Source organism: Mus caroli, unplaced genomic scaffold (assembly GCF_978045245.1).
Source record: "Mus caroli unplaced genomic scaffold, Mus_caroli_1 scaffold_7, whole genome shotgun sequence".
Classification (NCBI taxonomy): Eukaryota; Metazoa; Chordata; class Mammalia; order Rodentia; family Muridae; genus Mus; species Mus caroli.
Window position 1 is genome coordinate 107,979,949 of NW_028227262.1, and position 24,173 is coordinate 108,004,121.

Genomic DNA, 24,173 nt, shown 5'->3' on the forward strand with positions numbered 1-24,173 from the left:
CAGAAGCCTAGCAGATTTCCAGCTCCGCCAAGAGGAACAAAGCAGGAGCCCTCTTCTGGCTCCTAGGGGCAGCCACGGGAAGCCTCACCAGCTCCACAGGTGAAGTAGGAGACAGAAGACAGGAGACGGGACCTCTACAGAGAGAGGGCAGGCCGGCTCTTGGGGGTGCCAATGTGGCCCCAGGATCGAGCCCAGTTGGGGTCTGGCATCAGCCTCAGCCCCCCAAGGAACCTGCCTTCCACCCCATGGGGTGGTCCCTGCCCAAGGAGAAGGGGTTAATACTCTGCCTATGGAACAAGTTCTGCAGGTGGTTCCACAGACGAGAGTCCTGGGCTCAGAGCCGAGACGAGCAGAACCTGCTGCAGCAGAAGAGGTAAGTTTGCCATCTGCTTCTGTGTCTTCTACCTCTGCAGGAGCAGGGCTTACACCCCACCCCTCCTGGCTTGCTTGAGTCTTCTCTTAGCACCCTGTCTGGACAGTTTGTGCCCCTTGTTAGCACCTTCTCCTGAGCCTTGGCCTGTGAGCCTAGCTGGCCAGAATGTCAGGTGGGAAGTTGCCTGGGCACAGTTGTTAGTTTCCTTTAAGGTACCATTCATTTCTGCAGGATTCCTGTGAGTACTTCCCCAGTAGCCAGGCATCTCACTACCCCCTTGTAAGCCATCTCCCCAAAAGGTGATGGTGGCAGCGTAATATCTTATGTATCTGTACTCCATGCCCCTACAGAAGACTATAACAGAAACACATTTTATATAGAAGCATGCATGTGGAAATGAATGAGTGACTGAATAAATAAAGCAGTAAGAAAAGATGGCCTAAAATATGAAAATACATATCATTCCTGTGCATTTGTCTCAGCTACTTGAGGAGTTTAAAGAACCAACAATGCTCGGTTGCAGCCTGGAGTATCTTCCTCTCTATTCATGGGTTGGCATGGACTCCTGGACTCAGTGCCAAAGATGCTCACCATGCTATCTTTCAGGCTAGGGGGACTGGGAGAGAGTCTGGAGTTTAAGCTCTTAGAAAATCTCCTATTTTGATTCTATCTGCTAAAAGTAGAGTTCCTTCTATTTACTTGGTAGCCACTCCTGACTCATGGCATCTTAGCGTTGGCTTTGAGAGCAGAAAAATGGATGATCCACTGGATCTTGGGCCCAACCTGTGAGCACTCTTCTCTCTGACATTGCCATTGGGGTTCCCCACCCATTTGGTGACATGCTAAAAGGAAGTCCTGCTTTTGTGGCCTCCCTCCAAGGCAATTCAGTGACAGGTAGCATGTGTATTCACAGAGGAAAGGCAGAAAGTTTTTGTCTTCAGGTTTTTCTCCATCTCTGAATGCAGGACTTGTCTTAGCCTGGCCTCAAGGCTGCCTGGGATTTCCTATGCTTTTGATTAAACATTCCCTGCTGGGATGTGCCCCTTCTTGGAGCTGTGGTTTTCCTGTCTCTCATGGCAGCCACCCACCTCTCTCCCCCCAGGCCTGGGAGAGTGGGGGGTAGGGCACATGTCTGGCTGATGACATCTTAGGACAATAGAATAGCATTGTTGTTAGAGAATAATTCCTCATTGGTTTCACTTCTCCTCTTCCCACTCTCAGGACCCTGTCGCTGGGGGCATCAGACACAGACTGCAGAAAGTCCATGGGCTTTGAAAGGGGCAGGTGAGGTTCCAACATCTCATACACAGGAAGAACAAAGTAAAGGAATTGGGCCTGAGCAGGCAGCCTGGTTAAACATATGCTATTGGCACCCATCTAATCTGCATCCATTTCTTCCTTCCTTTTAATGGGCCTCCTCTGCAGTATTAGGCTAGAAAGGCCTATTGCCATCAGTAACAGGATTCTGCCCCCACCCCCACCCCAACACATCTGTTTCCAGAGTTTCTTAAACTCTCTTTTTCCCAGACAGTTGGTGTCTATGGTAGTGGCCTTCTTTGGATGGTACTTCCCAGAAGGAACTGAAATTTCCTATAGTTTCTTGGCCTGAGAGATCAGCTATGTACAAGGAAGACATGGCAGAAATTAGACAAGCCAGGGGATAAACACTTAAATGAGCATCATGAACTGTGAGAGAATCTCCTCCTCTATAATACCATCACCTGGTTTATCCAGTATAAAGTCAAACATAGGCTTTGGAGGGAAGGAGATTCTGCCATCCCCACAAAAGCAAGTTAGAGCTCAAGAGAGGGGGCCCAAAGAGAAATTCTAGGAACAGGACCAGGTAGGATTTCACGGAGGATGGTCTCTCAATAAGGCAAAGCTTTTTAAGGAACTCTGTAAGATGAGGAAAGGGAAGTCAGCCTTTCTCTTTGTGATATACTTCCCTTGGGTCTTAATTATGCAGCTCCCTAGTTTAATGCCGTATTAACTGAATTCTCAACTCTTTCGCATTTCTACTAAGTTATTTCTTCTGGCCTGAATTTCTCATTTCTGTATATCTAATGCATCAAACATTGATTGAGCATAACTCGTACTCCATTAGGTTTGTGGGAAATTAATCTGATATAGTTCTTGCTTCTCAAGGAGCCTGTGTTTTGATGAGCAAAGTGTACCAAAGTGCATGTTGTCCCTACATATCTTCAGATTAAATCAAGCTCATAGAGAAAATACTAAGACAAAAAAGTTATTTTGTTGCTTATATGTGCTATATAGATACGTTCATGGTAGTTACATCAATATGTAACATGTACAGCATTTTTTTTCTGTCATCATTCCAAAACAATATGGTACAATAGCAACTGATAGAGCATGTATATTCCATTAGGCATTATTGGTTACCTAGAGATTGTTTAAAGTACACAGGTTGAAGTCACAGAAGTGGTACATGCCTGTACTCTCAGTACTTAGAATACTGAAACAGGGGATTGAAAACCTCAAGGCAAGTCTAAATAACATAGTAAAAACCTGTCTCCAAAAATCCAAAAGTTAGTAAATAAGATGAATATTGTGGTTTTCACTTGTAACCCCAGGAAGTGGGAGACTGAGTCAGGAGTGTTGCCACAAGTTTACAATGAAATACACAGTGAGTTCCAGGCCAGCCTGGGCCACAGAGTATAGTCATAATCTTAAAGTGCATTATGAATGTATAAACTACGTGCAAATATTATATCACTGTATGGAGGGGACTTGAGTTTACATGATGTATGGTAGAGAGTGGGATCTTCTAGAACCACTGCCCTACAGATTCTGGAAGAATGATCATACTTAGGCTAAAGGTAAGCATGGGTGAAGGTCATGCAAAGGTTTAAACAAGGGTTGAGGGAGTACAGAAAGAAACTGTCCTATCTGGTATCTGATTTCTGATAGTGTGGGGTGTGCTGAGAACTTCACGGAGGCTGCCCAACCTGACTTCCCACCCCTACAGTGCTGGCATTTTCAGTTCCTGGGAAGACAGAGATTCTTGCTTGAGTTGGGTTCCATAGATACCTGTATAAATAATGTGTATGAGGTAAAGTTTCTATACAAGCTAAGCTCTGACACTCTTCTGTAGACCTCAGTTCTTGCCTTGATAAACACATACACACACACTTGTTTACTTGCCCAAGGGAAGGAGTTGTGGCAGTTAAGAAACAGCTTGGTTCCAAGTCTTGAAAGAGCCATGTTCTCCAGATTTTGACTCCCTCATCTTATCTCAGGTGGAGGGAGGTGGCCTATGAGTGCCCAGTGTATGCCATGCTACCACACATGACTGATCTTTCTCATCTGTGGTCATTGCTCTGGGCCTGACCCCCACCTCCCAAGAAAACTCAGGAAGAGCCATAAAAACTAGAAGAACCACATAATTTAGTGGAAAGTGCCTTGGGCTATGTTCTTGTTAATCGAGTCTGCTTTTTAACCCTCTGTGATCTTCTGGCAACTGTTTAACCTTGCTGCCTCAGTTTCCTTTTCATTAAAAACAATGAGAGAATTACTCAGCTGGTGGTATATGGCTATGGAAAGTAAGTATGGGATTAAGTGACATTGCTTTGGAAACTGAAAGGCACATTGAACAAATGAGATCACAACAAAGAAAATATATTATTAAAAAGGCAACTACTGAAGATGACAAAAATCAGTGAGGCTATGAGCGACCTTCTTGTTAACAGAAATGAATCCAGTCAGAATGAAAATGTATGTACCGGGGTTGGATGGCTCAGCGGTTATGAGCATTGACCGCTCTTACAGAGGTCCTGAGTTCAATTCCAGCACCCAGAGTTCAATTCCCAGCAACAACATGGTGGCTCACAACCTTCTGTAATAGAATCCCCTGGTGTGTCTGAAGACACCAACTGACAGTGTATTCATATATATATATATCATTAGAAAATGTATGTTCCTGGCAACCATATAGTATTATCTCTAAAGATTTACTGGTGCCTACAGTCATCTGTAATGGTATTTGTAGGAAAACTTAAGTATATCCTCAGAGACCCTCCACTTCCAGCTCTAATTAACACAAAGAAGGACAGAGAAATAGCTAACAAGGCACTCAGCTCAGACTCTGACCTGCTTGGATGAAGCACTTCAGAGTACTCACCCTGAGGCTCCATCTGTTACATGAACAGATTAGATTGCATTTCTGCAAATTGCTGCTTTTCTGATTTGAATATTTCTTAAAATTCAGTGGATCCTTCCTTGTTTCCCAGAATAAACGACAGAACATGACTCATGTACATGGCACACATAGACTTATATGTGCATAAGAACCAGAAACAGAGGGCTTGGGAAGCAGAAGTCATAGAGAAGGGAAGCCATTACTTACTTACTTTGGAGACACAGTGTTGGGATTGAACAAGTGAACACTATCTTATGTCAACAACAACAACAACAACATGCTCGGTTTTTGTGTCAAGAACACCATTAACTGAGTTTTTCCCAAGCCATCATGGAACTGGACTGTTCAATTTTATACTTAATTCCCAAGTAAAACAAAATATTGAGGAACCTTAAAATATCCTTCATGTTTTTAATACTTTCTATTTCCTTTTGTTACTCTGTCACTACAGTTTATGTAATTTCACATTTTTGTTTCTTTCTTGCTTTAATTATTTAAAAATATTTTGTATGTTACTAGGAAATATTATCCATGGACATTTAATTGCTTTTCATATGAAGAATTTTTTCTCTTAATAAGCTATGAATCATTACCCCCTGTAAATCGGGTTTTTTCTATCCTGGTATGGTTTCACCTTGTAATTCTTTGTAGATGGTCCTGTGTGACATGTTTAGCGTTGCTTCTCCCCTTTATCCCCTGTCCCTTAGTTGTCCTCTAAGCTTCTACAATTGATTGCTGTTAGAGAATCTACAGGATTCTTTGGTATACCTTCTACTTCTTTTGGAGCCCAGGAATTGTGAGGCAAAACTATGTTAGGAAATTAGGGCTTTCTCTGCTCTCACCTTGTGGCCCTATATAGTTACTACAAGTAATAAAGTAATCTGGGACATGCTCCCTGACCATTTCTCCTTAATTTTACTGAATTCTGGAGTTTGCAGCCAGAGAAGGTCATTTCTTATAAACATTGTTGAGGTGGATTATTAGTTGTTTCTTTACTAGGGGTGTGGTTTGACTAAGTTGACAGATAAGACACGGGGCACTTCTTTTGATTTGACTTTCTGATGAATAATGGATAAGTTGTTACTCTAGGGATGTCTTAAAATATTTCATAGGATATATTTATAGAGCTAGAGGGAGGTAGCTGTGAATGGGAATAATCAAAATACATTGTATAAATGCATTAATTTTTTCAAAGAACACACATGAAGTAGTACTGAAATAGTTGTATAACTAAGGTTCGATCTTAATTGAACATCCTATAACTTTTCCCAGTATATATAGCAGCCTTTGGTCTTTCCTGGGCCTACTAGAATAGCAACAGACAAAAGAGAACAGATTACATACACATTAGAGGCTCATGGGGGACAGTTGCCAGTTTCTGAGATGTGTCATGAATAAAACGAAACTCTGTGATTTCCAAGTGTAGAGGAAGAAACATATTTTATTTACAACACTAAGTATATGTTACAATAAATATGAGACCAATGGAAAGAGTAAAAATATTAGAGGGTGGTGGTGGTGGTGGTGTGTGTATGTTTTGTAGGAAGCATTGTTTCCCCTACATTCTAGTGCTGACTCTAAAACATGTGCATAAGAGAGCTTTGGGAAAATGGTTGGAGTCATCATTGTGGTGAAGAGTATAGAAAACTTGCAGCATTATCTTCAAGTCAAACCCCGTTTCCCATTTCGATTCTGTGTTTATTTAAGGTTGACTTAGGGGGTGGTAGATAAAGTCAACAAGGAGGGGGTGTAAAGCCACCTTGGCACCACCGCTGATTCATCCATTCGACAACAATCAGAGTAAGCACCCACAGCACACTAGGTGATTTTGCAGGGCACAGAAGTGCAGAATTCACAATGGACAATCACTGGGTTAGGGGAGTGGATTCAGGAAGAAGCAGTCTTGTGGGCACAGGCCCAGCGAGAACGGTGTGCTCTGTGGGGCTGAGGCCTGTGGTGAGACTTAAATGCCAGGTGTAAGAAGTGAGGGGGAGGATCACAGAATGGAAAAATAGTTGCACAAAGACCGTGAAGGGCCTCTGTGTTCCTTATCCTTGGGCACTGAAAGACCGGTCGGCTTTTTGTAAGCTGTGACTGTATCACCGTTTAGAAAGACTATCTTGACAGCATAAAAAAAAAAAAAAGAAAAGACTAGAGGTAAGTAGGGCACAGGAAAACCAACTGAATGTCTTGTTAATACTGGGCCAGAGAATAAAGACGTGAATCAATGAGCTTTAGTAGCAACAAAAGAGGAAGAACTAAATGGTGTCTGTCAGAATCTTAAATGATTGATTGAACCGATTGCTACCTGTTGGCTTATGATGGAGCTGCGTGTTATGGTTGGAGGAGATAGAAGTCACTTTCTACTCTTTATCACTTTTCCACCCCCCAGCTTTGCAGTAAGCTTCTTACCACTGCCAACACTTTAGGATGGGAGCTTGTACAGATGCTTTTGTATGCCATGTAATAGGCTATCTATGCATAAATATAACAATTGCTTTTACTCCTGTGGAAAGACCAAATTACTCCAAGCTGAAAGAAAAACCCAGTAAAATTGGAGCCATGTGTTTTAGTTGGGGTAAGACTACAGAGGTGATTTGCAGAGTCAAAGGACATACTTTTGCCTATAACATATAAAAGTAAAATAATAAGTAAGGAAATGGTGGGAGCTGGGAGTTGAGAGAGGATCTGAATTCCAAGTTGGATGCACTCGAGAAGGAATGGAAGGGGAAAAGGACAGCCATCACATCCACATGAAATTCAAGAAATGGATTCTCTAAAGTAGACTCTTCCCTTCCCCTTCATCTTCCATTTATATCTTCACAGATACTAATGGTAGAAATAAAGTAGCACCTAAGACAGGAGCAGCCTAGAGACAGTGTCTGAGAATGACAGACAACTTGACTTCCTAAGGTTTAAAGTGTGCTCTTTAGAGGCTGCTATTCCAAGACATTCCTTGGATTTATGACTTCAACAATTTCACACGCATGAACCACATTCAATAACTTTGACTTGAGAAAGACTTCCAGAACTTTCATTCTCACAAGAATCCATTGGGACTCTTCCTAAACTGCAGACCTGGACATACTCAGACCAAAGGGTAATCTGAGAGTTGAAATCTCATATTAATTTGCATAAGATGGCTGATCACCCATAGGATTCCTGACTTACAAAAGACAAAATGTAGACATTAAGATGTGAGAAAAGAGAGTGGGGGATATGAGTGACCACTGCCTGGAGCCAAGATTTCTCACAAGGGCCATTGCTGGTTTTAGATTGAGTCCTGAAGATACTGCCAGAGAACAGGGTAAATGGGGGAGTCAAATGTCCCATTCTGAAGGTCAAATAGCAAGACATCTTGTAAAAGAAGAAACCCACCAGTCTCTGCATGTCAACTTACTCCACAAATGTGAGGAAGGAACTCCTTATACCTCCAGTACATAGAAAACAATCTCATCATTCAGGGCAATCTTAGGGCACTTCTGAGTTCAGAATAAGACCACTCCAGGCATGATGAGGTCATGGGGTGAATGTATACTTGAACAAAACTCCTCTTTCTTGGTCCCATGTGCCCAGACTTTTTATATATAGTATATAATACATAAATATATATTATATATAAATATAAAAATCATATACAATTAATTATGTATTTATATAAATATTAATATATTGTATTTATATATACTTAAGAAATATAAATTATAATTATATATAATGTAATATAAATTATATTATTGTATATATTATATAATGCATGTATTATATATAACATTATATTATATGTTATATATCATACTATAATATATTGTATAGTAGTATATCCTGTATTATATCCTGCATTTTCTTATTTTCAGTATTTTCAGTCCTACGGGATAGAAAACTAGTTAGTGCACTCTCTTACACAGGCTAAATGGGCAAATTCAGTTTAGGTGAACTGAATAATTGGGAGAAAATAGTTGGTTACACTTACACTGTAATGAACCCTCCTGCCTGGGGAAGGAACCTTACCATTCATTGTTGTTGAGGCGCACACCTCTGAGTGAAGTCTTTATAATGTGTCCTGCAGCTGGGTATGCTTACTGTTATCATCTTTGTTTTCCCCTTTCCTGGTAGGATCTGGGAATCACCTCTTCTTCTAGCTGCCAAAGAAAACGATGTCCAGGCTCTGAGCAAGCTGCTCAAGTTTGAAGGATGTGAGGTGCACCAGAGAGGTATGCAGCAGAATTCTAGCCTTGGTCTGTAGGTTATTCCCCAATCCTACAGACTATCCTAAGAGAGCTCCACACTTAGAGCCTGTTTTTTCTCCATTGACTGCCCCAAAGACATTATATGTTCTTCCCCCCTCTCTAATGCTAGGAGCCATGGGGGAAACTGCACTTCACATAGCAGCCCTCTATGATAGCCTGGAGGCTGCCATGGTGCTAATGGAGGCTGCCCCAGAACTAGTCTTTGAGCCCATGACTTCGGAGCTATATGAAGGTGAGGCCCAAAGAAGGATGGTAAGCTGTTTTCCAACAATTTCAAGTCGATAATTTGGGGAACCAGAGAAATTTTCCGAAGATCTCTAATATTTATTATTAGTCACCAAGCTGTCTTTTTGCTATGTCCTAATGACAACTCGTTACATCTGGTCCAGAGGCCCAGAGAAGGAGCTGAATTGGACGGAGGAAACAAAAGGCTCTCCTGGGAACCTCTAATACCCACAGGGTCTCTCTCATCCATCCCAGATGGTGGCACAAAGGAAACTACGGGGACACACAGAAGGGATTCCTTCAGGGTCCTGGGAACAGATATGCAACTCATAATTCTCTCTTGGCCAGGTCAGACTGCACTGCACATTGCAGTAATAAACCAGAATGTAAACTTGGTCCGTGCTCTGCTTGCCCGAGGGGCCAGTGTCTCTGCCAGAGCTACAGGCTCTGTCTTCCACTACAGGCCTCACAACCTCATTTACTATGGTAAGAGCCAGGACCAGGCTCAGAGGTAGAGAGTGGGGCAGTGGGTAAGGAGGACCCTTTCCTTGGTTATATCTTCTGGGAGGCTGGGAGAGTGGTGTGTTTAAAACTTAGGGCCAGGGGCCAGTTTCCCCCATAACCTTCTGTATGGTTCTTTCCTGAGGTTTATATTGGCCAAATGACCCCAAGCCACAAGCTGAGATGTGGGAGCAAAGAGATAGTTGTGGGCCTGGGGGGCAGATATCACTCTCATTGTCTAATCCTGCTGTTTCCTACCATGGATTTCTTTGTGTCCACAGGAGAGCACCCTTTGTCCTTTGCTGCCTGTGTGGGTAGTGAGGAGATTGTTAGACTGCTCATTGAGCATGGAGCTGACATCCGTGCCCAGGACTCTCTGGGTAAGAGTGGGGATGAGGGGAAAGTGTTGGATTCTCTCTCTCTCTCTCTCTCTCTCTCTCTCTCTCTCTCTCTCTCTCTCTCTCTCTTTCTCTCTCTCTCTCTCTGATGGAGAATGAGTCATTAGGGAACCTGATGACAGTCTCCGTTCTCCCCAGGAAATACAGTACTACACATACTCATCCTGCAGCCCAACAAAACCTTTGCCTGCCAGATGTACAACCTGCTACTGTCCTATGATGGGGGAGACCACCTGAAGTCCTTGGAACTTGTGCCCAATAACCAGGGACTCACCCCCTTCAAGTTGGCTGGGGTGGAAGGCAACATTGTGGTGAGACCATACCCTAAGGGGTCTTTAATTACCCTAGGGTTGTTCTGTTTTGTTTTTCTGGGAAGAAAGAAAACTGAAACACGCCTTAGATCCCATTCTCAGTTTTAATTAGGCTCTGTTTCAGCCTATGTCTTTCATGCCCCTGCTCCCCACCACCATCCTGCTTTTTTTTTCCCTGCATGTTTACTCCTAGTGAAGTACTGAGAATTCATGTAGTCTAGACCTCATGCTGAGATTTTCTGCAATGCCCAAGCCAATTTGTCCTTTCCAGAAGAGATCTGCCAATTCCCTCATAGCTCCAGGCTCTGGAATGATTCCTGGAGCAAGATAAATCTAGGATTTGGGTGGCATGCATTATTTGGCTTTCCAAAGGCTGTGTTCTTTAAGAGAATGAAAATCCCTTCTCCTCTAGTCCTTTCCTTCTGGGCTGTGCTATTCCATGCAGCTGTGAGTCCTGACTATCTCACCTCTCTTTCAGATGTTCCAACACCTGATGCAGAAGCGGAAACACATCCAGTGGACATATGGGCCATTGACCTCCACACTGTATGACCTCACTGAGATTGACTCCTCAGGAGATGATCAATCCCTACTGGAACTTATTGTTACTACCAAGAAACGGGAGGTACAGTCTTTCACAGCACAGGCCTTGGTGAGGGGTGATAGGGTCATGGAGACACTTTTCTATTCTTTCTGTTGCAGGCTCGCCAGATCCTGGACCAGACACCTGTAAAGGAACTGGTGAGCCTCAAGTGGAAGAGGTATGGGCGGCCCTACTTCTGTGTGCTGGGTGCCATCTATGTGCTGTACATCATCTGCTTTACCATGTGCTGTGTCTACCGCCCGCTCAAGCCCAGGATCACTAACCGCACCAACCCCCGGGACAACACTCTGATGCAGCAGAAGCTCCTTCAGGTGACACCTGGGGAGGGACAGATAGTACACTAGGAATCTGTTTTCCATAGCGCTGTCCCACTTTGACTCCACACCAGCTTTTCCCCTCTCACCTAGATCTCCTAAGAGGGCACAGAGTGCACATGCACACACAGAGACATGCATACATTCTTACTCTAGGAGCAGAGTTTTGAGACTAGCTGAATCTGATGGGCTAGAAAACAAACAAGCAAACAAACAAACAAACAAACAAACAAACAAAAAACTGAAAGAGCTGGGGACCTTGGAAACTAGATTATGTTAAAGACAGGTGATTTACCAACATTTTTCCTCCTTAGGAGGCTTATGTGACCCCTAAGGATGACCTCCGGTTGGTGGGGGAACTCGTGAGCATCGTTGGGGCTGTGATCATCCTGCTGGTGGAGGTGAGGTGTGGATAGAATCCTGCTGGAGGCCATCTGACCCAGGGGTCCATTCTGCATTCTGGACTACAAATGCCTTTGTCTCTAACTTCTTTCCAGATTCCAGACATCTTCAGGTTGGGGGTCACTCGATTCTTTGGACAGACCATTCTCGGGGGGCCATTCCATGTCATCATGTGAGTGTCTCCTTCATCTCATTTCCATCCTTCATCTCATTAGAGCATCTCCCACCTTCCCTTATCTCCGAGTTCTCTCTGTGATGTGTAACTTCAGAGTACTGTATGTTGTCAAGACTGAGTCTGATATACTATGAGGTGTATTTCAGCTGCACTCTTGTTGCTAGGTCCCCAGGATGAGCCTGGCTTCTTTCTCATTAGACCCACTTTTCTTGCCCCCCCAGTATCACTTATGCCTTCATGGTGCTGGTGACCATGGTGATGCGACTCACCAATGTAGATGGAGAGGTGGTGCCCATGTCCTTTGCTCTGGTGTTGGGCTGGTGTAATGTCATGTACTTTGCCAGAGGATTCCAGATGCTGGGTCCCTTCACCATCATGATTCAGAAGGTCAGTTCCTCCCCCACGCTTCTAATAAAGAGCCTCAGACCAAGGTTAAGACTTTCCCAGAGGGCCAGGCGGTACATATTGCAGGTGCTGTGACCCTGACATCATTCTTTTTATATACTTTTCTCACTGTCTTTCTTTGAAAACATTTAAAATCCTCTTACAAGCTTTTAAATCTCCTTAGTTTAAGAACCTCACCAAGACAGGGCAGGTAGACTTAGCTGGCAGGCTGTAGTTTGCCAGCCCATCCTGGTATGGGTTGATGTTTGGGGTTAGACTTGCTGGTGTCAGGTGGGTAACTGCTCTGAAGGTAGTGTTCTCTGCCTCCTCCTCTTTGTAGATGATATTTGGTGACTTGATGCGATTCTGCTGGCTGATGGCTGTGGTAATTCTAGGATTTGCTTCAGGTAAGTCACCAGGATGCAATCTGTGGGAGGAAAGGGCTGCAAGGAGCTTAGAGGATACAGAAATCTTCACACTGAACTTGGAGGGAGGCCAGATGTGATAAGAGGCCAGGAAATGTCTAAAGATGGAATGCTGCTCAGAAGTAAAGGACTGACTGTAGTGTCATGGTCAGAATAGGAACATGAGTCTTGTAGAAAATAGTGAAGCATAATATATTACTTAAAATTTATCAGTTTTGAGCTGATCACGACAACTGCAATAAACATGCTAATGTGGACAGGGGAAAGCTCAGCCCTACACACACATAAAACAAAACAAAACAAAACACAAACCTACAGACAGGTAAGGAATACTGAGAGAAGAAATATTCCTCCCCAGGAAAGAATATGCCAATTTGTTAGAACTATACAAAAGGGTAACCTACCAACAAGTAACATTGTAAGACTGAGCTGGCCATATTTATTGAATTATGAAAAAAAATATATATATGTGGATTTATGGGATGGTTTGGAAGGAGGAAAGTGAAGGGAGGGAATAATTTTGTCATCTCAGAAAATTAAAGAAATAATTTAAAATGTATTGTTTAGAGTTGAGACCACCATATGAGATGAAGGGAATAGAATGGACAAGTGGTGGGCTATTCATGACACAGTTGCCATGGCAACTCTCACCCCTTGGGTGGAGCAGCCTTCTATATCATTTTCCAGACAGAGGATCCTGATGAGCTGGGCCATTTCTATGACTACCCCATGGCACTGTTCAGCACCTTTGAACTCTTCCTCACCATCATTGATGGCCCTGCCAACTATGACGTGGATTTGCCCTTCATGTACAGCGTTACCTACGCTGCCTTTGCCATCATCGCCACACTGCTGATGCTTAACCTCCTCATTGCCATGATGGGTGACACTCACTGGAGAGTTGCTCATGAGCGAGATGAGCTCTGGAGAGCACAGGTGAGCCCTCTGGTGGCTAGGAGGATTACTGCATCTATCTGGCCAAGCTCAGATAAAAGGAGCCATTTGTACTCCATGTGTGTTTGGATAGGTTTTTGCACAAATTGTAAAATGATGAAACATGCCCAGGGGGATTTAAGTAGTAACAAAGAGCACTTCTGGAAACGTTGGGAAGGATTCTGTATAGTTTTCTTAATTAAACCCTTGGTCTTTTCTAGAAAAGCAGTGAACAAATGGCTAAAACTATATTTGGTCAGTTTCGCTCCCAAGTAAGAACAGAATGATCTAGTCTTCTTCAACACACTGAAGCCTGCAAAATTTGACCCAGAAAAATTGAATGTGTTATAAATGACATTAAAAAAAAAAAAAAAGACCTCTCTTTAGCAGCAGAAGCTATTTAAGTCAGATCATTATGATGGGCATACATAAAAGACAATGAGATGAATCCGGCCCCCATTTAAAGATATTCCTGGAAAAGAATTTATCTCCCCAAAAATAATTTAAGCAAAATGAAAATGGAACTATAAAACCCTGGAAAGCATTTAACTGTGATGTTAGGAAATGGAATAAAATCCTAAGCTGGCTAAGAAGAAGGGTTTGCTGGAAGAAATCTTTTGAAAAAAATCTGTGGATATTAGATTTCCAAGTAGGATGTTTATATTTTGAAATCACTTTATGCATGTGGGGTGGGGTCAAAACATTCTGAAACCTGTGAAACTCCTTTATGCTTTCCCCGTTCTTACCTGTACCTGGGATCAAGGTCTCTCCTGAGAACCTCTTATATGCCACCTGACTTTACCATGGCATTCAAGTTACAAGATAAAGAATTGTGGGTTCAAGTCTCAGCCATTCTCTTCCATGGAATAGGCTCTATTAAGTTCATACTGCCATCTCGGTTTGGGGGCTTGTTTCCATCTCTAGAAAGCCACAAGTCCCTGAGTTTCTCCATTACTAAATTGTCTTCTCTCTGCCTAGACTCTGCTCCTCTCCCGGCCCTTCTCAGTAAGCACCTGACCTGCTCTCACTTCCCTTTCTCTACCTAAATAAAGGTTGTGGCCACCACTGTGATGTTAGAGCGGAAGCTACCTCGTTGCCTGTGGCCTCGCTCTGGGATATGTGGGCGAGAGTATGGTCTTGGCGACCGCTGGTTCTTGAGGTAAGTGATGTGGTATTCCTTAAGCAGTCACTTTAGATGATTTCTCTTGTTCCTAGAAGCTCTGTGGAGGCCTGTATGCTTTCTAGAACCCGTGTTCATTGTCTTAACTGAGGACAAGACTCAGTTTTGAGCTTGGGCCCCTTAAGCATCATCAGAGATGAGCCTGCAGCTCTCAGAGGCTTGGCTGTTGAAGGGTTGGTGCTCTGTGTTCCCACACTGGCTGCACAGAACCTTCAACTCTGGTAGGGCTGGATGACAAGTGTTGAACTTGGATCTTCTTTTCAGAAATCCCTTCTTCCACTCTCCCTAGGGTGGAAGACAGGCAAGATCTCAACAGACAACGCATCCGCCGCTATGCACAGGCCTTCCAGCAACAAGATGGCCTCTACTCTGAGGACTTGGAAAAAGATTCAGGAGAAAAACTGGAGACAGCACATCCCTTTGGTGCCTATCTGTCCTTTCCTACACCCTCAGTATCTCGAAGTACCTCCCGAAGCAGCACCAATTGGGAAAGGCTTCGACAAGGGACCCTGAGGAAGGACCTGCGGGGGATAATCAACCGAGGCCTAGAAGATGGGGAGGGCTGGGAGTACCAGATCTGAATGTTGGCTCTCACCAAGCATCAGAACAGAATGAAAGAAAGACAGCTAAGGTCATCCTGCGAGTCCAAGGGAGAAGGAGGAACATGCAAAGGATGTACACTGGGAATAAATGCTCCAGGGCTCCACAACTCCTTTATCTTGGAGCAAAAGGAAGATGACTCTGTGGTCCGTGCCTCAGCCAAGCATTCCTTGTTCTCTTATGGAAGCTCCCCTGCACACCAGAGCACTTTAAAGACAGGCTTCCTATCTCAGGCACCTGTCTCCTCCCAGGTCTAATAAGTGGAAGGGCACAGAACTCTTCCCAGGGTGCTCCAGACGACGGATGGAGAACACTGAGATTGTGGGAAGGTGTGTGATGGACAGATACAGGCACCAGTCTAGGGGTGGGGAAGCTAGGCTGAGCCTTGCCACCTTCCAATAAAGTCATTTCCTGATCCCCACCCAACTCCCTTTCTGTTTCAGTGAACTCAAGCACTGGCCCACCCTGTCATGCCGCTCTGCTCCTCCTCCGAGGCCTCCCTAACCCTTCTTTGCAGACTGAGGCATGGACACACCTCAACTTGTAAATTCCCTTCTTTCCTTTTAATATGGGGGAGGCTGTTGGAAGAGCAGGATTTGGGGGTGCAATGTCCAGAGGGCTGGGTTTAATGTGACAGGCATGGAAGCTGGAGTAGAGCCTGACTCAGTCTCACACGCCCCTTCTCCACCCTATGGCCAGGACTGGGTTGGGGCATCGGCGGCTCACAGACTCCCGAGCAGGCTTTACACTTCCACTGAGCCTGGCTGCCTCAGGTGCTGCTGGAGGAGCTGAATGTTGTGCAGAAGTTTCTTCTGGTGGCCAGCTAGGGTGATGCCCAGGCCTGGCAGGTCTCTGGTGGGGAAGGAGTGGATCAGACTTGGACCAGTGTCTTTAAGATCCCAGATGTACCTACCCCCTTGCCTGGGGCCCAGAGTGGTCACCCTCCCACCTCACCGACCCTCTGCTTACTCCAGGCTGAGCTGAGCCACATCACTGAAAGTGGAAAGACCAAACTTGGAGAAGTTGTCCTGGTAGCACTCTAGTCCAATGGCTGAAAGCCAGGCCTGGGGAGAGTCCAAGCAAGGGAAGTCCAAGGCCACAGGGTTCAGAAGAGCCTGGGAAGGCCTAAGATGGGGAGGAGCAAGCAAGTCAGGTTTCCTCTTCATCTTATTCTCTCTGCTCAATTTTCCTTTTGGTTTCTATCCACCCTCCCTGGCTTTCCCAGGCTCCTGCCCCAAGCTTCAGACCTGTCCCCTGAGCCCCCTTCAGCCTGGAGAGTATCAGGCTTGCGTATCATCTTGTCAAATGCAGCTACCAGCTGGTCAAAATGAGGCCGACGGGCACGGTCCTTCTGCCAAGTGTCTAGCATCAGTAGATGTAGTCCAGGGGGGCACCCTGGAGGTGGGGGCAGCCGGAACTCTTGCTCTATTGCGTTTAGTACCTGCAGGCCAAGAGGATCATATGATGAGAAGCTAGTACCAGTACAAGTGTTAGGAAAGTGGAGAATGGGCTGAGTTTGGCTGCAGCATGGAGTTGAAGTGGAAAGGGAATTAGAAAAATACGAAATGCTCCAGTCGCAAACTCTTAGAATAGAATGGGCCCAAAAAGGGTGGGCTTAGGATATAAGACCAGAGAGGGACATCAGCAAAGGTCTATGTCACATTCACCTCCTGCTCATTCATGTCCCAGTAGGGCCGTTCTCCATAGCTCATCACTTCCCACATGAGTATCCCAAAGCTCCAGACATCGCTGGATGTTGTATACTTCCCATGTGTAATGACCTCTGGGGCTGCCCAGCGAAGCAAGGAACTTGAACCCTAGAGAGCAGAACCAGAGGTAAACTAATTAATAACCACAGTGAGTGACCAATTCATTGGGCAACTTAAATGCTTAGATGTCTTGGGAGTTTCCCATCAGCATCTCTTTCAAGTCCCTTAACCATCCTGAAGAGTAGACACACATCAAGACACAGAATCAAGGCTTAGAAAATATAAAACTGCACAAGGTCATGGGGCTTGAGTGGAGCATGTGGATTTTTAATATCACTCTGCTGACTCGGCAGCCTGCACGGCCTCTGCATTGACAGTAAGGAGGAATGGGTACTAGTTTTACCCGTCTCCCGTACTCCCCCTTTATTTCTTGGATTCTTAAGCCTCTTAGTTGCTCTTGATCCAGACATCTCCTCATCGGGTGACAAAGACCCTAATTCCCCGAATATCCTACCTGAAGCACCCATCCCATATTCTAGCTTTTTCCCCCAGCACCTGCTGAAGGGCACTGATGCTCCAAGGCCCTGAGCTCACCTGAGGACTGTGGCCGAGACGTGCCACCTTACACACCAGGTGGCTATTCACTAGCACACTTCGGGCCGAGAGTGCTCGGTGAACAAAGGCAAAGCTGGACAGGTACTGCATGGCAGCAGCCACACCCCGCTGCATGGCCACCAGCTGCAGGCTACTGAACTGGCCCTCTCGCTGCTAAAGAGCAGAGAACAGAGGTCACCAGCAGGGTAAACATACTGCAACACACACACATTAGCAAACGATGGCAGTTGGGGGCAAATTTGGGAATCAAAATGGCCTATGAATAAAGGATGAAGATCATGATGGAGGAAGGTATGGAAAGACCAGGATGGACAATGGCCCATCCTATGACAGGAGATGGGATAGACACACAAAGGCTCTGTCTTCTTTCCTCAACCCATGGACCTTCCTTCACCAGAGCAGAACTGACCCTAAGAAAGCTGTCCAGGGGACCAAGTTCCATGAGTTCTGTCAGCACCATGACAGGCCGACTCTTAGTGACTACACCTTCCAGCCGCAGGATATTGGGATGCTGGAACTGGCCCAGCAGTGCTGCCCGACCCAGAAAGGTCATCTTCAGGCTCTCAGCACCCCCTGCCCACAAGGCCTGGATAGCCACAGCTTGTTCCCTCCTTCCCCGGGGTTGCAGTCGGCCCCGACGCACTTCTCCAAAGGAACCTGGAAGAATTGATACCAACATGGATAAAAGTATTGATGTGTTTAGCTGTGCTATGAAGGAATCACAAGGCCCTCCCAGACACCTCTTTCCCCTTAAATACCTGCCCCAATGACTTCTTCAATCTTGATATATGTAGGGTCAACCTCTCGAGCAAGCTCTCTGATGGCCTGGCAGGGGTCATCATATGTAGAAGGGTCAATGTAATACTTCACTCCAAGTCCTGAAGAGGGCAGTGTGCTATGAAGGTATGCTGTAAGCACGAGTACCCAAGTACCCAAGATATACCCTTCTACCTCTGGAAGAAGGTGAGGAAGAACTCCTTCCTCACCAGGCAAGTGCCTAGCTCCAAGCCCACAAATCCCAGTCAGTCCCTCTCCCCTTCCCAACCTGGGCTGCTGTATTGTTGCAGTTGTTCTGTGTAGCCGGTCCCACGACGCTTCCTGAGAGGCAAACCAATAGCCTAGAATGACACTTGCTTCTATCTGCTTGCATTGTCCCCAACCACCCTGGCCAAGCAGACAGCATTCCAGCCCGTGGGTCTAAGGATTGAGAGGACTCTACTAGGCCCCTCCTTCCCACCTTTGCAATGAACTAGTAGAAGGATGTGCGAAGTGCTGCAGGGATTCCTGGGTTTGTCAGGACTTGAATGGTACTGGGGTAGGTTGGATAGGAGTGACAGGGGCCTCACCGCTGGAAGATGACAGCCAGTACAGTGATGGCTGCCAGTAGAAGGAAGGCCAAGGCCCCCAGGATGGAACCAATCACCAAGGACAGCTTCTCTGGAAGCTGGGAGGACAGTTCACCTGAGGGATCAGTGGTAGGGTCACAGGGAGGAGCCAGGCTTGCTTTGTGTTCACATGCCTCTGATGCCCCTGGCCATCCACAGGACCACATGCATACATGCCACGTGTACATTCATCCAATTGTACATCCTTCCAGTTCTCTGTATTCAAGAACTGTCCACACTCCATGCATTCAGACCTACAACCCCACTCATATTAATTCACAGCCTCCCGCTCGCCTCATCCAACCTCTAAAGTCAGGGGTCACCCACAGCATCCTCCTTTCTCAGACACTTTGGTCTGGAGGGCAAGGGGACAAGATCTGTGGCTTTGAGTGTCTCGGGACCCAAATGCCCATCTAGGTTTCCTCTCACCTTGAGGCAATGTCTGAAAATAGACTTTGCCCCCATAGGGGCCGTGGCCAGCTGCAGTCCGTGCCCGCACCTGGAAGCCATAGATGTGGCCAGGGCTCAACCGTGTCACAGTGGCAGTGTTGGTCTCACTGGTCATGGTAAAGGAGTGGGATTCATCTTCTGCCTAGGGACAACAATCACTCACTCACTTTTCCCCTGCCTTATCCCCTCTCTTCCTCTGTGATATCCCTAGTGCCCTCCTCCATAGACATGCCCCTGCAGGGTTGGGGTTATTAATGGTTGAAAGCTTTCACTAGTTCTGCTGAGGTGCCCCAACTGCCTGCCCACCTGGTCATAGTAGCGCAGCTGGTAGTCGAGGATGTTCCCATTTGTTTGCTCAGGCTGTGGCCAGGATACTGTGATGCTGTTGGCTGCCCGGCTCACCTGGTGCATCACAGGGACTGCAGAAGGGACTAAAGTGCAGGGTGGAGGATTATTGTTGGGGGGGGGGGGTTCTGGAGTCTCTGCAAGCAGCAGCACCCAAGGGTGGAGGGGATAGAGTTCAGAATATGATGTCTAATGCAGGCTGCCTGGAAAGCAGGCATGGGGAAGAGGGGATCCGAGGAGCTGAAGCAAGCTGTCCTTAAAGAGAAGGAAAAGAGCTCACCTTCATGGCTGGTGCTGACATTGATGGCTGCTGCCTGGGGAGGGTCAGGGCTGAGCTCAGACACCCCATTGACAGCCTGCACTTCCAAGATGTATGGCACATGTGCTCGGAGCCCCCCAACTAACACTCGACTCTCAGTCAGTCCCCTCTGGCGGGGGTCGAAATGCACCTCGTCCCTGCAGCGGCGACACATCCCCCCACTGCTGGGCTCTCCGTGACCTCCACACTCCTTGCACACAACATTGAAGAGCAGATCCCCTCGTCCACCCAGCTCCTGAGGCAGGCGCCAGTGCAGCATGAGTGCAGAGCCTTGCACCTCAAACCATAGCTCCCGGGGAGCAGATGGAGGACCTGGAAGGGGTGTTTTGGGGATGGGGATTGTGAGGTGTAGGTGATTTAGGAATAAAGGAAGACAGAAGGTGTGGTCAAAAGAGCAGAAAACAGGGCCAGAAAGAAGGATAGAGAAAGAGGGAAGAGTAGGTCATGAGGGGAGGGGACCAAGAAAACAGGAGAATCCAAGTCATTCAAATGAACTCCAAAGACCTTTCACATCCAGTGTTAAGTTAGGTCCCCTAAATCCTCACCCATTCCCTGATTTAATGTGTTGAGCTGAACTGAGACTCACCAGTGCAGGGAGCCTCTGGTGGGTCCGAACTGGCCCTGTAGAAGCCTTGGAGACATGGGCAAACTGGGGCTGCCGGGTCAGGGGAGTGGCTGCGGGCTGGACATGGTGAACAGGGAACATTCCCAGCCAGGGCCTTATAGGATCCCTCAGGGCAGGCTAAAGAGGCAAAGGGGAGAATAAGGTGTCATGTTTACTTCATCCACTCACCCTGAGTTTCCAGACATCTGTATAAGGTGCCCTTTGTTCCCCAGAGATGGTTCTTTGTCCTGAGACCCAGTCTCCACCTCCTGTTTTGGGCTGCATAGATCTATTTAGTCAGTCCGGGGACAGAATTCATTTCCACTTATGAATAGTTGGGTGTGCTGGGGGCTGTGGGCAGGGCAAGTTCAGGAGTAGGTGTTACTAGCCAGGATACATAAACTCTCTGTGGTCTTGTTAGCCAATCTGCTGCTAGTGCCTGCCTGCCTGCCTCACAGCCACCAGCCTACAATGAACCGTTCCCAGTCAGGTGGATTATGAGCCCAGAGGAGCCCACATAAAATAGCCCAAGAATGGAGCAACTTTTGCTGTCTGTCACTTCCTGGGCCCATGGTCTCAGGGCACAAAATACGGAAAACTACAGAAATCTCAGAGAAGAACAGTGAGTAAGTCTGTATGCTATAGAAAGTAAAATTGAGGAGAATGGGACTTTTCCTGAGGTGGCTTATTTCAGATACTTTGTGGACAAAGCCAGATTTGGGGGGTTCAGGAGAGCAATCAAGGCCAAGGCCTATGGAAAAGTGTCTCACCTTGGCAGAGCTTGTCTCCACGAGCAGGCTGGTGTCCAGGCTGGCAGCGGCAGCCTCCCACAGATACCATCCACCTGCCTTCGCCATTACAGTGTAACCTTGGGGGGCTGCCCCCTGCCTGGCCTCCTACTCCATCCTCCTCTGGTTCTGCATGAGCTACACAGGTGCCCACAGCTGCTACTAAGGAAGCACCTCCAGCTCCACTGGCCTGTGTCTCAGGAAAAGAGGCAAAGGCACGCAGGACGGAGGGACAGGTATAGGAGAAGAGTTTGACTGCCACAAGGGCCAAGCAGGCCCCTGTGTCCTGGAAGGCCACATAGAAGCCACGTTGAGTGAGAGGACCAAAGCTGCGCTCTTTGACATTCAGCTGCAGTCCCACCCGCTGACCGGTCCTGTGGGGTCCCACAGCCCATGAGGAAGAGGAAGAGGAGGCAGGGAAGCTCTCATCTGCTGCAATTGTGTCCACTTTGGTCCAGCGTTTGAGGTGCCAGGCCGCAATACTGTCGGGGCCGTCTGGCTCATCAGCCTGCCGGTAGTAAAGGGTGAAGGTCTCTCGGCAGGTACCCCCACTCACACCCAGGCTGGAACAGGCTCGTACAGAGAAGTGAAGGCGGATGTGTGCCCTCTGGGCCCCTCGCCGCTCCACAAAGTGTGTCTGCAGCCAATTGTCCTGGCCAGAACCAGGAGGGAGCCCTGCAACGTGGCACGCTTCGAAGGTCCGAGTCAGACGGCGCTGGTCATCTAGAACACTCACCTCATCCCACTGCAAGGGGACCAGGAGAAACAATAACTGCTCAGAGTTTGCAGAGGGAGGTGACAGGGGGTCACTGTGGGGCTGTATCTGTTACACTGAGATTTAGCATTCATGGCAAGCAAAGCACAGAGAGGATACACTGAAACTCTGTTCCCTACAATAGTTGGAGTCTTATCTGGGATTTTCTCTCTCAGTTCCCCTTTCTGGTATATAGTGTGGGCCAGAGGATGGGTTCAGAGTGAGGGGTTGCACTCACCCCACCTGGTGGGTAGGTGAGCCAGCCAATCTCAGAGGTCTCTCCTGTGGTATCCAGCAGCACCTCTGTTCCGACAGACATAATGGGACACATTGTGTAAAGCCTCCAGCTGGCAAGGCTATACTCCCACTCGATTCCATGGAAAACCAAATACTGTCTCTCCCAGATCAATTTAATTTTGCCAAGCAGGGGCTCAGTACTGGTGAGGATCCTAAGTCTAAAATACTTGATACAAGTTCTGTTCACCACTCTCCCCATAGTTTTGCTTCCTTAACATCGTCATTCTTTTTTGCTTTTGAGTCATGTCCCCCGTCTCCCCCTCGACCTCTTCCTGCCTGCCACTCCCCACACCTGACACCATTGGCTGATGGGACTCTCCTGCCTCCCCTCCTTACCTTCCAGAGCCAGAACTGATGACCCTAGAACCAGGAGCCACAGACTGCACACCATGCCCGCCACCACTCTGCTCCCTGAGCCAGTCGTGCCCTCAGTAGCCATGCGGTCTCTTCGGCACTCCCACCATTGCCTCGGCCACTGCCCTGTTCTGAGGCACTGCTATGGCTTTCAGAAGACCTGGTGTCTACAGCGAAGCTTGCTTCCTTGGGAGGACATGGGATGAAAAGACACAGAGAGAAGTCATTTTCACACACTGTATAATAGGGGCCCAATAGTGCCTGCTCTATAACACTCACATGGCCCCTGATCAAACCTTAGGCAGAAGCCAGTAAGGGTTGATTTATCTGGCTCTGTTATACAAATTCTACTTTTCTGTGGAGCATTAGTTCTCAGTCTGTAGGTCCTGACTCCTTTAGGAGCTGAAGGACCTATTCACAGGGGTCACATATTTGATATGCCGCATAGCAGACACTTACATTACAATTCATAAAAAAATTACAGTTATAAAGTAAACAGTGAAAATAATTTTATGGCTGGGGTCACCATAATACGAAGAAATGCATTAAGAGGTCACAGCATTAGGAAAGTTGAGAATCACAGCTGTAGAGACATATGCCAAGCCTCCATCTTAACCCTTTTCGTGACTGTGTCTCAATGCCCTCATTCTTGGAGAGGAAGCATAACAAAGTGCCGATTCAGTCTTACCCTTCTTGTCTGATAGGAGTTATTCCAGTTTGCTCTCTTCATTTACTCTGCACCGTTCCTCCAGCAGCCAACCTGTATGGTAGTTAGAAGTCTCTTCTCATTAAAAGCAGGTATACAAGAAGCAGTTCATCCTTATGGACACGTGGGTTCTCACTAGGACCCAGCAATTGCACCCTGAATACTCTAGGCATTTCACAGAGACAGCGAAGCAAAGGGGACAAAGAAAAATGGCTTTGGGGTAAGAATGGCAGAGAGGTGGGAGAACAGATGTAAAAAGAACACAGGCATAGCGACTCTGAAAGATAAATGAGGCTGTGTTAGGAGAGGACAAAGCTATGTAGGTCTGGCACTCATTCTGAACAAAGGTTCTTTTCCCCAAGGGGCATGTTTTCTCTTGGAGCTACAGAAAACTAAGCAGATAGCATAAACACATGAAAAGATGCTTCTTATTTGCTCATAACTGCAGGAAGGCATGTTGAAACAACAGGGAAATGCCATTTGTCACAGAAGGATGTTTGTGCCTTCACCATGAATGCATATGTTACAATATTACTCCCCAGTGTGATGATTTTAGGAGGTAGAACCTTTGGGAGGTAATTCTACATGGAGGATTTACATGAGTGGATTAGTATTC

General features: G+C 46.5%; 2 protein-coding genes across 4 annotated transcripts in view; one reads left to right on the forward strand and one right to left on the reverse strand.

Annotated features, from left to right (window-relative positions):
- Positions 1-15,639, forward strand: Trpv6 (transient receptor potential cation channel subfamily V member 6). Of its 2 annotated transcripts, XM_085840662.1 has the most exons (16): positions 1-373; positions 1,595-1,657; positions 8,646-8,743; positions 8,889-9,011; positions 9,353-9,490; positions 9,787-9,885; positions 10,042-10,214; positions 10,693-10,839; positions 10,917-11,129; positions 11,447-11,533; positions 11,630-11,706; positions 11,931-12,096; positions 12,434-12,500; positions 13,186-13,454; positions 14,504-14,610; positions 14,921-15,639. In XM_085840662.1, the coding sequence occupies exons 1-16, from the start codon at positions 246-248 to the stop codon at positions 15,210-15,212; spliced, it is 2,247 nt and encodes a 748-aa protein (XP_085696788.1). In that variant the 5' UTR covers positions 1-245; the 3' UTR covers positions 15,213-15,639. The 2 variants fall into 2 exon arrangements, with proteins under 2 accessions (XP_085696788.1, XP_021020675.1); XM_021165016.2 differs by lacking the exon at positions 1,595-1,657.
- Ephb6 (EPH receptor B6) overlaps positions 15,639-24,173 on the reverse strand; it is a 15,142-nt gene continuing 6,607 nt past the window's right edge. Inside the window, exons 2-18 of one of the 2 annotated variants that reach the window (XM_021165197.3) lie at positions 23,540-23,611; positions 22,834-23,033; positions 22,439-22,503; positions 21,429-22,191; positions 20,641-20,796; positions 20,016-20,366; positions 19,697-19,821; positions 19,370-19,532; positions 18,902-19,016; positions 18,601-18,653; positions 18,314-18,433; positions 17,965-18,212; positions 17,535-17,708; positions 16,899-17,048; positions 16,479-16,672; positions 16,201-16,356; positions 15,639-16,083 (exon numbers count right to left, since the gene is read on the reverse strand). In XM_021165197.3, coding sequence (XP_021020856.1) covers positions 15,975-16,083; positions 16,201-16,356; positions 16,479-16,672; positions 16,899-17,048; positions 17,535-17,708; positions 17,965-18,212; positions 18,314-18,433; positions 18,601-18,653; positions 18,902-19,016; positions 19,370-19,532; positions 19,697-19,821; positions 20,016-20,366; positions 20,641-20,796; positions 21,429-22,191; positions 22,439-22,503; positions 22,834-22,936 — 3,045 coding nt within the window. In that variant the 5' untranslated portion in view covers positions 22,937-23,033; positions 23,540-23,611 and the 3' untranslated portion in view covers positions 15,639-15,974. Of the gene's footprint in view, positions 16,084-16,200; positions 16,357-16,478; positions 16,673-16,898; positions 17,049-17,534; positions 17,709-17,964; positions 18,213-18,313; positions 18,434-18,600; positions 18,654-18,901; positions 19,017-19,369; positions 19,533-19,696; positions 19,822-20,015; positions 20,367-20,640; positions 20,797-21,428; positions 22,192-22,438; positions 22,504-22,833; positions 23,038-23,539; positions 23,612-24,173 lie in introns of both variants that reach the window. The other variant, XM_021165196.3, reaches the window with a different exon arrangement.